Raw genomic sequence first — 13,858 nt, forward strand, 5'->3', positions numbered from 1 at the left:
TTTTTTTATCAGCAAGTACGAGTACCGATACTTTCGGTCAAGTACTCGCCGATACTGAGTGCCGATTCTTTGCGCTGCAATTTGCGCTAATGGATGCAAATTGCACCGCACAGAACAGCATGCAGTTTTAGAAGGAATACAATTCCCGTCCAAACCGCATACGGTTTCCCCACTGCTCTTGTGTGAACCCAGGCTTGTCATAGCCCGAGTTCACATAAGAGTGGTGCAGGTATACCTCCCTGCAGGCATCCCGTGCTGAGTATCAGTGGTAGAAGAGGAGAGAAAGTGGCAGGGATTTCCTCTCATTGCCGCAATGCTTGGGCTAGACGGCATCTGACTGGTCAGCTGCTCTCTCCTCTCCTACCACTGACACTCAGCATGGAATGCCTGTAGGAAGGTTTCCTGCACTGCTCCTGTGTGTTTGCACAGGAGCAGTGGGGAAACCGCATGCCATTTGGACAGGAATCGCATTCCTGTTCAAATCGCATGCTAAACTTTGCGGTGCAATTTGCATCCATTAAACGCAAATCGTGCCGCAAAGTATCAGTTAAGGTAACGGGAGTAGTTTCACGAGTACTCATGAAAATACTCGGTATCCCTACTTAACACATCACTGGAATCAAGGGATGGTTTATATCTGACTGAAGTTCAAATATAATTGGATGAGATAAGTCAGATGTAGGGAAAGACACCAGAAACATGTTACCAAAGGTTGTGCAGCGATAGACAGACATAGATGTCATGCAGTGTATTTTGGTAGAAAATATTCTGCTGCTTTTATTTTGACCTTTTTATTGAATTCATTCACTGACCTGTCTGTATTTGCTTCTCCAGAATTACTTATTTTTTGCTATGGAATTCCTGGGTGGAGGAGACCTGCGGAAGAAGATGATCACCACCAAGCAACCATTTGACGTCACCACCATCAGATGTCTGGCAGTGGAGCTGCTTTGCGGTTTGCAATTCATACATTTGAAAGGTGTAGTGCACAGGTAAGTACCTTGAATAAACTAATCATTTTTACAATCTGCCCCTCCTGCTGCCTCAGCACCTATACTGTTACTAAATCCTATTTGTGAAAAGATCGATGGCGAGCTCACACTTACCCATTCATCCTTCTCCATCCAATGTCTGTGGCTGCCCTTCTGCTGGCAGTTCACATAAGAGAATGGTTGAGCGCAAGTTGGATCACTTTTAATGTTTCACTTACAAAGTAAAGAAGAGGGCCCATTAGGTCAGGTTTGATTGAATTTTCCACCAGGACTGATTGATTAATTCAGATGAAAATGGTTGTTTAATGGTCATACAGTAGCAGTGTAATCAGTCCCGGGAAGACACCATTGTTTCCTGGATCAAATCATTCTGTCTACGGGCAGCTAGGAAAGGCAGATTTGTGAATGTTGATCCCTCTATTGATCAGTAACACTGGGACATATGGGAGATAATTGTCTGAACTGCAGAGCTAACGCTCTTTTTCTCCATAGGGACCTGAAGCCTGAAAACATCCTTCTAGATGATGTTGGTCATGTGAAAATTGCAGATTTTGGTCTAGCCGTGACCAATATGTTCAGAAACAAGAAAGTGAAGGAAAGAGCCGGAACAGACACTTATATGGCACCAGAAGTAAGTAAAAGACCAGTCATCTGCTGGTTCAATGTGCCCATACACAGGGCAATTATCAACTAGATTAGGCCTTAAGTAGAACCTGTATATAAGGAGCAATTATCAACCAGATTAGAGGTGAATTAAAGAGAACCTGTACACATAGGTCAATTATTGACTAGATTAAAGGGAAATTTTCAGTCTGGCATTTTCCAGTCTCAGCTGAGGGTCCCATCTGACACTGGAGGCAGCCAATGACTTCCCGAAGCAGTGCTTGTTCCATGGCTGGCAAATCTCTTTGTGACCCTAAGGAGGTCTGGTGTGCCCTGGAGGTGTTGAACACTGGCAGCCTTCAGAACAGAAAGAAGGTTGGAACTGAGACAAGTTTAATAATCTATGCTGACAGGTTCTCTTTAAGGTTCCCCTAACTGGGTGACATGTAAGGAAATCAGTTATCTGCCCTGATCAGACTTCGGAAATCTCACATTCAGTTATTTTGTGAGATTGGAAGTTTAGCTCAGGAGCCACCCACTTCTGGGGGTCCCATTGATCAGGAATGTTTGGAACTCAAGTAATCTTTATCTAGGACATCAGTCATCTTAAAGCAAAGTTCCACCTGGAAAAAAAAATAAAAGTCAGCAGCTACAAAAACTGTCCCTTGGTCCAGCGGTGTACTCAACCGCTGGTTTCACCAGCCGTCTTCTCTCCCTGGTGCCGGCATCTTCAGTGTGGGCACCCGGCTATCACAGTTTGCAGCTTCACATCCGGGTGCCCACTGCGCATGCGCGAAAAGCGCTGTGCTTTGTAAACGGCCCCGTAGATTTCTGGGACCTATCACGTGTCCCAGAAGACTACTGGGAAGGAGGGTAGGACGACAACTTCTGCTTCCCATCGCCTAGGCGATCGCAGCAGAAGTGGGGGCAGGTACCTGTCAAATCCCCCCCCCCCTGCTCCACAAAGGTGCCAATCCTTAATGGGGAGCGGGGAACAAAGGCTTAAAGCGGAACTTCCCCTTTTTGGTGGAGCTCCTCTTTAAGGTGAACGTGTTAGGATAAAATTGCTTTGCCAATTTGTTTTTCTTCTTTGTTGTTGTGTCTAACAGGGGTAGAGGGTTGCACTTACATTTCTGAGTGCACAGGCAGTAAAACTGGACAGCGTGTAATATCTAGCTTGTGTCCGCTGCTTCTACATTAATTCAATATTACAAATTGAACATTTCTGGGCGAAGCTTTCTTCTAAGAGATGCTTCTGCTTTCCAGTCTGATTTGTCACTCTGATCCTAATCTCTCTGATTTTCTTACAGGTGCATGATGGAAAGGCATATAACCAAATCGCAGATTATTTCTCACTGGGAATAATTCTGTTTGAGACCGCCTTTAAATATCACCCATTCTACGACGGCGACGACTCGAAGAAGGTGAAACATTCCATATGCCATGAGGAGCCAAGTTATCCAGAAGAGGCTGACCCCGAACTCCTGGATTTACTGAAAAAGGTAAGTAGTGACATAGTCCCAGTGGGATAAGAAAAGTTTAGGCTCATCTAATGAGTCAGTGTGCTCTGCAAATGCAGTTTACTCTTTGCTTGCTATAGGGATCTGAACAAACTGGAGCCCCATTCATCCTAATGATTGTAAAAAAAAAGTGAGCTAGGAGGTGGAGGAAATTTGTCACATGACATTTCAAGGTATTCTTTGCAGCATGATGCAGAGAACACACCGCAGACTCCACATTGCGCTGTGCATTTCATTAATAGGATATAAATTGCCAACGCCATGTGGAGTATTTCCTGCGACCTGTGGGGAGAAGAAGCTACAGGTCTTTATAAATAAATCTCTTAGCATTTTATGCCATTGCTACCATCTTATGTTTTTCTATTTTCTTTTTCCTCTACAGCTCCTGTGCAAAGACCAGAGTCGTCGCAAAGTGGACGTTGACAACATCAACCAGCACCCATTTTTCAATGGCGTAAATTGGGAAGAGCTGGATGTGAACGGGACAAGTCCCCCATTTTCTACACAAAAAAAGAAGGTAAGTAGAAATTTCAGCAGTAAGTGTGCAGTCCACCCAGCCTGGCACTGTACACACACAATAAAGGGTGTTAGTAAGACAGCGAATCATTGTGCTTAAAGGGAAACAATCAAGACCAGATTAATGAAAAAATCTGAAAATTTCATCTTTATTATAATTGTGCAGCATTTTTACTTCATATCTTAGCTTTACTTGGAGTCTGACTCATCAGATTGAGAGTCTGGGGGAAGGAGTTGCAGATCGCTTTGCTACTGTTATGCACTCAGGAGCTGGGAGACAGTGTGTGAAAATGTGACCTTGAGAGGATAGCAACTGGTACACCTCAGGTGAGCTCTCAGTCTGACTCTCAAACTGAAGACTCAGGAAAAGTGAGTAAAGTGAAATAAGGGGACAAATATAAACCCTTTCAGAATTGAGTCTGCACAAATCTAATAGTGAAAATCCATATCCATGCTTATGCACAGTGGTGGCTGATATCTGACATCTCGCAATAATGGATTTGGATGACCCATACAGGTGGAAATGGCCCCCATAGGTCATAGAGGCATTTCTTTTATTAGTGGATCTAATTACTCTCTCTTTTGCTTTTTCAGACCACTACAAAATTGAAAAAAAAGGAAATAGAGCTGGAAGAAATCACAGACGACGATGAGGCTATTACAGCTAAGGATCAGCAGAGATTCAAGGGCTTTTCTTTTGTCAGCAAACAATGGAGAGCCTTGTAGACGAGGCTATTTCACCTAAGGAGTATAGGCTGTTCATTGGATTTTTGGTTTCAATGGTATTTTTGGATCAATGGTAAAAGCCAATAGACGCCAGATGAAGAACAACAAGTAGCTCTTGGAAAGGACTTCTGGATATTACAACATTTTAGGGCATTTTAACACATAGCAGCTCTGCTGTGTTCAGTAGAGGATCCATGAACAGATAGCCTATAGAGCAGCCTTCGTTAAATGGTGGACTGTGGGCCGTATGCGGACCGAGTCACTGTCCCATCCAGACCACCATATTTCCGCCATTTAGGAGCCAGTTCTTCACCTCAGCCGCCACCACTGCTGTCATTATCAAAGAGGGCAGAGGTAGGACATTGGTTACTAGGATACACAGCAGTCTTAGCAACCAATCACCTGCTAGGACACCTGAAAAGTTAACTCCGGCAGCTCCCACTCCCGCCCTCTATTCGAAGCTGCTGTGTCCCCAGCTCTCTGTCTAGAGCTGTCCTGTCTCCTGCTCTCTGCTCCAAATACCCCGTAGTGTTGTGGGACACGTGACAGGTCCCAGAAGACTACAGGGCCATTCACAAAGCGCAGCGCTTCTCACGCATGCGCAGTGGGCACCCGCTGGACCGAAGGCCAGGTAGGTGTCTGTATTTTAAAAGTCAGCAGCTACAAGTTTTGTAGCTGCTGACTTTTATTTCATTTTTTTCCAGGTGGAGCAGGTTCCTAGAGAGGATACTGATGGGATTGTTAGGCCAACTTTGCTTAATGGGTGGAAGCAAGTGTCTGGGAATGTTAAGTTCAGTCCAGTCATATCAGATGGTTAACAGGTCAGTGTTTCCAGGACAGCATAGTGAGAAACACAGATTTATTATTTCCACTGGAGATATAAATATTTGCCTGAGAGTATTACAAGACAGTAGTGGGCACCCTACAATGATTTTGCAGCCAGAATGGGCAGATTGATAACTGTGAGCAGTGAGCTGTGTATATTGCCATAGTTGGAAGGAACATATAATCTGCTGTGTTTTATACTCTTTTAAGGTGATGAACATCAAGAGGTGAAGAAAGCAGACCAGAGGTCAACGTGAAAGAAGATGAGGCAGACCAGAGGACAATGCGGGAACACAAAGAAGGCACTTGCGATTATCCCTTAGATACAAACCTGTAGAAAGAAGTGGAAACCTGACAGGGAGCTCACACAAAGTGGAAGAGGTCCCTGCTAAGATCAGGCTTACCTGACCCCAGGTAGCTGATACAGCACTGCTGTGTCACATGGCGAAAAGGTGAGTGCCAGAAGTGCAGTACAAGCTGGTGAGGTGGGTAGCACTTGTAGCGTCCCACAGCCACCAAGATTTCAGGCACAAGCCTGTAAAGCCCATAGAAGCCTTCCAGAAGTGCTTGCAAATCCTGGTTGGCAGCCCCCAGATTCAGCAGTACCTGGTATCCCCCATTCACAGCCAAAGCCAGAGTTCAGGTGGAAACGGCCAACTTGACAATGCCCCTTGATTTATGTTTTGCCCATTTTCACAGAAGATTGCTACAATTTGATTGTGGACCAAACTAATCTAATGTAAATTGCCCCCACCCAAATTAACACCTTGCCAGGCTATTTGAATGAAAACCAGTCATAGTTTCCGCATTTAGAACTTTTGTGGGGCTGACCCTTAAAAATGGCATTATAAACAAAACATTCAAAACACCAAGATTGGAGGAAGGAGCCTGACCATGTCTTGGAGTGGGAGCTCAATGTGAAAGCTCCCGGCTCCCAAGCACCTCCAGTGTCCTGCCGAGAAGGGGAGAGATGTGCGGGAAGCCCTGGAGAAACTAGCCGGGGAGAGGGGGGCTTTCCTGGTGGGGTGCGTGGACCGAGGACCTCCGGGAGTGGCAGCCGTCGCGGCGGGTCTTCCTGTGCTCTCGGCCCAGCACTGTGTGTTCCCCACAGCTCAGTGGACACCAGGCGATCAGGTGATCTGCCGCAAGGGAGTTCTGGGAAGCAGGGGAGCCGGCCAGCGTTTCTTGGAGCAAGGGAGACGCCGGCTCTCTTCCTCCTGCACACAGGACTGTGGCAGCTGGAGACACTGTGAAAACGGGCTGGGTGAACCCCCCCCTGCAATCCACTCATTGTGTGAGGGAAATGTCGAGTGCAGTGTTCCCCAGAAGAGTACATGGAGCCGCCTCGTCCCTCACTCGGACCCCGGACAGCATGAAAAACAAAGTATCAAAGGGAGGAGAGCCTAAGGCTTACCAAACAGGGTCAATTAAAAAATATATACCCTCACAGGAGAAAGACTCCAGAGAGACAACAGGGAATAAGTGTAAGAGGTGAAAGGGAAAACGGGGGGGGGGGGGGGGGGAATGTTCCAGACTATCCCTAGAAATAGCTAACAGTAGTCAACATATGGAAGAAGAAGTGGATATGGATAAAGTAGAAGAACAAGAGGAGAGCTCACAGATGCCTACTAAAGCAGAAATGTTTAAAGGACTTGAAAGATCCCTAAAACAGAAACTGGCAAAATTACATAAAGACCTGGGGCAAATATTATCAAGGGTGGAGGAGACGGAAAAAAAAAACTAGATAAACATGCCCAAATTATACAGAAATTAGAAAAACGGGCGATGGAAATTAGAAAGAAATTAAAGAAATTCAACATAGATTTTCTTCAGTGGTTTTGTTTACAGGAGACACGTTTGGTGCAAGAATCAAATGTGAAATTAAATTCCAGATATTATCCAATGTGGTTTTATGCAGATTCCCCAATTAAAAGTGCCAAGGGAGTGGCAATAGGTTTTGCAAAAAATATAAGGTTTAAGCTGGAAGACAGATTGGTAGTTCCAGAAGGGAGTTTTCTGTTTAAGGGAAAATTACAGGAAATTGACTGTACATTAGCAAATATTTATTGCCCGAATAAGAAACCGGAGGTATTCCTAAAAATTACTCTGAGGAAGTTAATGGATTTCAAAAAAGGCAATTTAATTGTGGCAGGTGGTTTCAATCTCTGCATGGATCCCAAGATGGATATGACGTCCCCTGTGCAGAGAGATGGTAGTAGGTCTCTGAAATCCTTGAAAAAAATGATATACTAATGTCAACTTGTAGATATATGGAAAATTAAGCACATGAATGGCAGAGACTATACGTTTTATTCTCTTGCACTTGAGATGTATTCAAGATTGGATTATATATTGCTGGTCCATCGACTTATCGAGTCTCTGGTCACAATGCAATTATTATGGGGAAATGAGCAGATCGGGGGGAACTTGTGGAGGTTAAATGAGACACTTCTCCAGGATTCAGAGGTGGATCAAAGAATTAAAAAAAAAAATTTTTTTTTGAGGAAAATGATTATGGGGAAGTGTCCGTAGCAACAGTGTGGGAGGCTCATAAGGCTTATATTAGAGGAATCCTGATAGCAATTGGAGCAAAAAAGAAGAGGGAAAGAAGAGAAAAAATAAACACGCTTCTTAGTGAACTCTGTGAGTTAGAGCAGATACATAAACATAAAGTAACAAAAGAGATTATGCAGAGGGTAATAAATAAAAGAGAAGAAAAGAATTAAATACATTTCTGGAAGAAGATAAGAGTGTTCAATAAAATGATATGTGAGAGATACAGATGGGGAGATAGGCCAGGAAAGTATTTAATGAGGGCTCAAGAGAAAAAAAATCTAGGAACTATATAGAGAAAATAAGAGACCACAAAGAAGAATTAATGTATTCAACTAAAGATATAGCTAAGGTGATTAAAGAATATTATAATACGCTATATAATATTATCCCCCACAGCTCCATAAGTAAAGGTGAAGTAGGAAAAATAGAAAAAAGACAGACATACTTAAAAAAGCCAGGATTACCAAAATTAAGTGAGGAGCAATTAAAATCCTTACCATTAGCAATAATGCAGGAGGAAATACACTTAGCATTAAAGAGTACTATAGCTGGGAAAGGTCCAGGACCTGATGGATACACAGTGAGATATTATAAAAAATATAAAGAATTATTAGTACCTAAAATGAGGATATATATGAATGCATTGGGGGATGGAAATGAGGAGGGAATCCCTACAAGCCCATGTAGTTCTCATACATAAGGAAGGTAAAGATGATACTCACTGTTCAAGTTACAGACCGATTTCCTTATTAAACACAGATACCAAACTATATGCAAAAGTTCTGGCAAACAGATTGAAAGACCTAATGTTGGAATGGATACACATAGACCAAGTAGGCTTTGTCCCAGGGAGAGAGGGTAGAGATAACGGACTGAGATCTCAGTTTCTCATACAAAAAAGTAGGAAAGAGAAAATCCCTGCGGTGGTACTCTCTATCGATGCTGAAAAGGCATTTGATAGAGTAGATTGGGGATATATGTTGAATTCATTGGAAGTATTGGGGATGGGACCTAGAATTAGAGAGTGGATAAGGAACTTATATAGTCAACCCTCTGCAGCAATCATGGTTAATGGGGAATTGTCAGAGTATTTTGGGATGCACAACGGAACTAGACAGGGACGCCTTTTGTCTCCATTGCTATGTTTTATCATTGGGATCTCTTTTGGCTACAATAAGGAATAATAAAGATATAAAAGGAATTTGGATAGGTGATACGGAGCACAAGGTGGCAGCTTATGCTTATGTAGATGACATGCTGTTCTATGTGGGAAACCCAAGGATAACATTGCCAAATTTAATGAAATCACTTAAAGAATATGGGGAGATGTCAAATTTAAAAATTAACCCAACAAAAACAGAAATTTTAAACATAAATCTTCGAAATAGAGAGAAAAATAGTTTACAGGAGAAATTTCCCTTTGTTTGGAGAGAAAAAGAATTGAAATATCTAGGAATAAAATTAACTGTATCCTCCAAGAACTTGTATAAATTGAATTATATCCCATTATTAAATGAGATCAGGGATGAACTAAGGAAATTAGGAGGGGGAACCCCATCATGGATAGGTCGTATAAATTTGATTAAAAATGGTGATTCTTCCAAAAATATTATATAAACTTCAAATGATACCAATTAAACTACCAGAAGTATACTTTAGATCAATTAAAAAAATATTAAGATTTATTTAGAGGAATAAAAAACAGAGAATACGCCAGGAAATTTTATGTAGAAATAAAGAGAGGAGGAATGGGAGTCCCAGATATAAAAAGATATTATAACTCAGTAATAATGGCGGAGATTTTTGACTGAACATATAATGCAGAAGGGAAAAGCTGGGTTAAAATAGAAAATATACTAAGTAATACTAAATTAAGTGGAATTGTATGGTTAACGCCACAATACAGAGGATTAGCATGTTTTAGGAGTTTGGGATATTTTACACAAACAGATGGGATGGGAATATTATTCACTGTTAATGCCCTTAGGGTCCACAGAGTTTTTCCCCCCAGGTAAGGAAGGTATAACAGGGAAGTGGATTAAGAAGGAAGATACACAATTAAGGGATATAATGGTGGGAGAGGAAATAGGATCACTTAAGGAATTGGAAAAAAAAAGAAGTTTTTACGACAATGGATGAGTGGCGTTATTTTCAATTGAAACACTTTATAGGAAAACATTCAAAGCCTTTAACTGCTTGCTGTCCAGCCACTGTAGAAAAATGGCCACATGGTGGCACCGCTGCGCAATATCATGTTTTAAAATGTGATATTGCAAAACAGGTAGGGGGCGCGCCAAAGGCACGCGACCGCCCTACCCGTGCTGCCAATCGCAGCCGCTGGTGTTAATCACCGGGTCCCGGCCGGTCAATACCCGCCGGGTCCCGGCAATTGCAAACAGTGACACAGAGCACAGCTGCATTGTTTACAAAGCAGCTCTGCTCCCTGTCAGTTCCTAACACACTGTTCCTGAGAGAGGAGTTTAGCTCTTGGGATCAGTGTGTTCCTGTGAAGTACACACCCCCCGCCCACTAGTAAAACACTCCCTTCACACAGTTAACCCTTCGAGTGCCTAAAAAATAGTTAACCCCTTCCTCCCCAGTGCCATTAGTACAGTGTCAGTTTGTTTCACTGTCATAAATTGCTGATCACCGCCATAAATCGCTGAACGCCGCCATTAGTATAAAAAAAAAATCCCAGTATCTTTCCCTCCATTTGTAGGCGCTATAACTTTCACGTAAACCAATTAATTTACACGTATTGGGATTTTTTTCTTAGCAAAGACATGTCGCAGAATACATTTTGAGCGAAATTTATGATGAAATTTGATTTTAAAATTTTTTTACTGGACATGTTTTATAGCAAAAAGTCAAAAATATTGGTTTTTTTTTCAAAATTGTCAGCCTTTTTTTTATAGCGCAAAAACATAAAAAAAAACACAAAGGCAATCAAATACCACCAAATGAAAGCTCAATTCGTGGGGGAAAAAAAAGGATGTAAATTTAATTTGGGTGCAGTGTTGCACGACCGCGCATTTGTCAGTTAAAGTAATGCAGCGACGTAACACAAACCGCTTCTGTAACCGCTTCCTGACCGCCCTATAGCAGAAATAGGGCTACAGGGCGGCATGGGTGTGCAAAATCACACACACACATATATAAAAATATATAAACACACGTGATTTGTGCTCCTGTGGTTTTCACGCCCCTCCCAGATAGCTTCAGATTGCCCATCAGTACACCAGTCATAACATTTAACCCCTTGATTGCCGGGAGCACGCACAATAAACCTCCATTGCTAGTATAGTGTCTGAACGGGTCAATATCTTTGATCAGCACTATACCAGCGTTCACATTAGTATAGCGTCCCCAAAAATGCAGCGTTAGCGGGATCAGCCCCGGCAACTGCCAGCACCTGCATTTAGCCTCTAAGCTTACCCCCCTTCAGACCCCACGGATGCCCAGACTACATGGGGAGCAGTGGCAAGATAGTTTGGGACTTGGTGTCATCCTTTTTCCATATGGGGTACCACTTATACGTGGATAATTTTTATTCAAGCGTGCCACTATTTAGACGTGTACAATCTTGGAACTGGCGCATGTGGCAAAGTGTGACCTAATGTGTGCCCACCATTAAAAGTGGGTGGATGCAGGGCGGTATATTCTAATGGTGAGCATACCACACACTTTCTGGCAGAGATTTCTTCTCTTTTTTTCATTCAGTCCACAGGATGCATACAAAAAAAAAAAAAAAAAAAAAAAAAAAAGAACATAGCATACACACCCAACAAGGACCAGCGACGTACTGGTACATCACTGGACTTTGAATGGTTATACCAGGATGATGCCTACAGCTGCAGGCATCATCCTGGTATCGTTTTTTTCAGCCAGCGATCGGCTTTCATGTAAAAGCAATCCTAGTGGCTAATTAGCTGAAGGATTGCTTTTACAAGCAGCGGGATATGATGCCCCGCTGCCTTCCACGGCCTTCTCGGGCAGTCCCGTGCCATCGGGGGAACCTGAGAATGCAGCCAGTGTTTCTGCCAGCTGACCATAGAGCTGATTGGAGACCAGAGTGGTGTCAATTATCTCTATAGTCTAAGAATTCGGAAACTATGAGAATTTCATCACTTCAGTTCTGTAGGATATAAACAGCGCCATTTGTAAATTGGGAAAGCGTCTGATCACACCGATTTTGGTTTGATTAGATAATGTAAGGGCAGAGGAGATATCTAGAGCTTAATAGACCCCAGATTTCTCAAAAAAGAATATATGACAATGCCCATTGTAGTTATAGGGGATATTTGCATTCCCTGTGATAGCATTAAAAGTGATAAAAAAAAAAAAAATGAAAAGTATAGTATAAAAATAATTAAAAAAATCAAAAAACCTTAAAAAAACAAAAAAACAAAAAAAACTCGCCTCTTCCCATGCACGCACACCTTTGTGCACAAGCGTTGACCCTGTGCCGGTATGTAAACAGCGGTTGCACCATACATGTGAGGTATCGCCATGAACGTCAGATCAAGGGTAGTAATTCTAACACTAGACCTCCTCTGTAAATCTAAAATGGTAGCTTTTAAAGGCTTTTAAAATGTTGCCTATGGATATTAAAAATGTATGCAGTTTGTCACCATTGCACGGGGCATGCACAGTTTTAAAGAATGCCATGTTTGATATCCATTTACTCGGCATACCATCATCTTTTATATCGTGCCAAATAATTGGCCAATATATTGTGTTTTTGTGCATTAAAAGTAAAAAAAGTGTATTTTTAAAACAAAATTGCTTTTGAAAAATCGCTGCGCGAGTACTATGTGCCATAAAAGATTGTAGTACCCACCATTTTATTTACTAAGGTGTTTGCTTTAAAAAAAACACATAATGTTTGGGAGTTTAAATTAATTTCCTAGCAAAAAATACTGATTTTTTTCATGTGAACAAAAAGGGGTTTATTTACTAAAGCTGGAGAGTCCAAAATCAGACTCCCTTCTGCATAGAAACCAATCAGCTTCTAACCTCAGCTTGTTCAATGAAGCTTTGGCAATGAAACCTGGAAGCCAATTGGTTTCTATGCAGAAGGGAGTCTGATTTTGGACTCTCCAGCTTTAGTAAATGAACCCCAAAGTGTCAGAAAAGGCTTGATCTTCAGGTGGTTAGAAGAGTGAGCGATGTGTGGCATAAACTTCTAATGCTGGGCATAAAACGCCCCCCACCCCCCAAAACGACCCCTTTTTGGAAAGTAGACACCCCAAACTATTTGCTGAGAGGAATGTTGAATCAATAGAAGAATTTATTTTTTACCACAAGTTTTTGGAAAATTACATGTTTTTTTTTTTATACACAAAATTGTCACTTAAATGATTTACTGCTCACATGCCATGGGTATATGTGGAAATATTTCCCAAAATACATTCTGCTACTTCTCCCGAGTATGGGGGTACCACATGTGAGAGACGTTTTGGCAGTCTAGCCAAGTACAGGACCCCAAAATCCAATAAGCACCTTCAGGCTTTTAAAGGACTTTATTTCCTCATTACACTTCCAGACTACCTTTCACAGTTTCGGAGGCCCTGAAATGCCAAGATAGCACCTAACCCCCCCAAATGACCCCTTTTTGGAAAGTAGCCACCCCAAGGAATTTGATAAGAAGCATGGTAAGTATTTTGCAGATCTCATTTGTTGCCACAAGTTTTTGGAAAATGAAGAAAAAAAACAAAACATTTTTTCTATTCTTTTTTTATATTTCAAAACCTTGTGAGAAAAAATGAGATATGCAAAATACTCACCATGCCTCTTTTTAAATTCCTTGGGGTGTCTACTTTCCAGAAACGGGTCATTTGGGGGGGGGGGGGTTGGTGCTATCCTGGCATGTCAGGGCCTTCGAAACTGTAATAGGTATTGAGGAAGTGAAATGAGGAAGTTGCGCACCTTCAGGCTTTCAAAGTGGTCATTGGCTTTCAGGCTCCTGTATGTGGCTAGGCTTCCAAAAAGTCTCACACACGTGCTATCCCCATACTCGGTAGAAGTAACAAAATGTATTTTGGGGTGTAATTCCACATATATGCATGACTTGTGCGAGAAATAAATAATTTAAAATGACAACTTTGTGTAAAAAAAAAA

General features: G+C 42.0%; 2 protein-coding genes across 2 annotated transcripts in view; one reads left to right on the forward strand and one right to left on the reverse strand.

The window, feature by feature from the left end:
• LOC149437660 (protein kinase C delta type-like) overlaps window positions 1–13,858 on the reverse strand; it is a 66,799-nt gene that overhangs the window by 30,795 nt on the left and 22,146 nt on the right. The window lies entirely within an intron of this gene.
• The window catches only part of LOC149437661 (uncharacterized), a 76,734-nt gene that overhangs the window by 629 nt on the left and 62,247 nt on the right, over window positions 1–13,858 (forward strand). The window contains exons 2-7 of the mRNA XM_089660794.1: window positions 835–992; window positions 1,485–1,623; window positions 2,906–3,097; window positions 3,498–3,632; window positions 4,226–4,353; window positions 5,062–5,178. Of these exons, the coding sequence (XP_089516920.1) occupies window positions 835–992; window positions 1,485–1,623; window positions 2,906–3,097; window positions 3,498–3,632; window positions 4,226–4,353; window positions 5,062–5,178 (869 nt within the window). The remainder of the gene's footprint in view (window positions 1–834; window positions 993–1,484; window positions 1,624–2,905; window positions 3,098–3,497; window positions 3,633–4,225; window positions 4,354–5,061; window positions 5,179–13,858) is intronic.

This window comes from Staurois parvus, unplaced genomic scaffold (assembly GCF_062004578.1).
Source record: "Staurois parvus isolate SC_StPar_1 unplaced genomic scaffold, SC_StPar_1.0 ptg001274c, whole genome shotgun sequence".
NCBI classification, from domain to species: Eukaryota; Metazoa; Chordata; class Amphibia; order Anura; family Ranidae; genus Staurois; species Staurois parvus.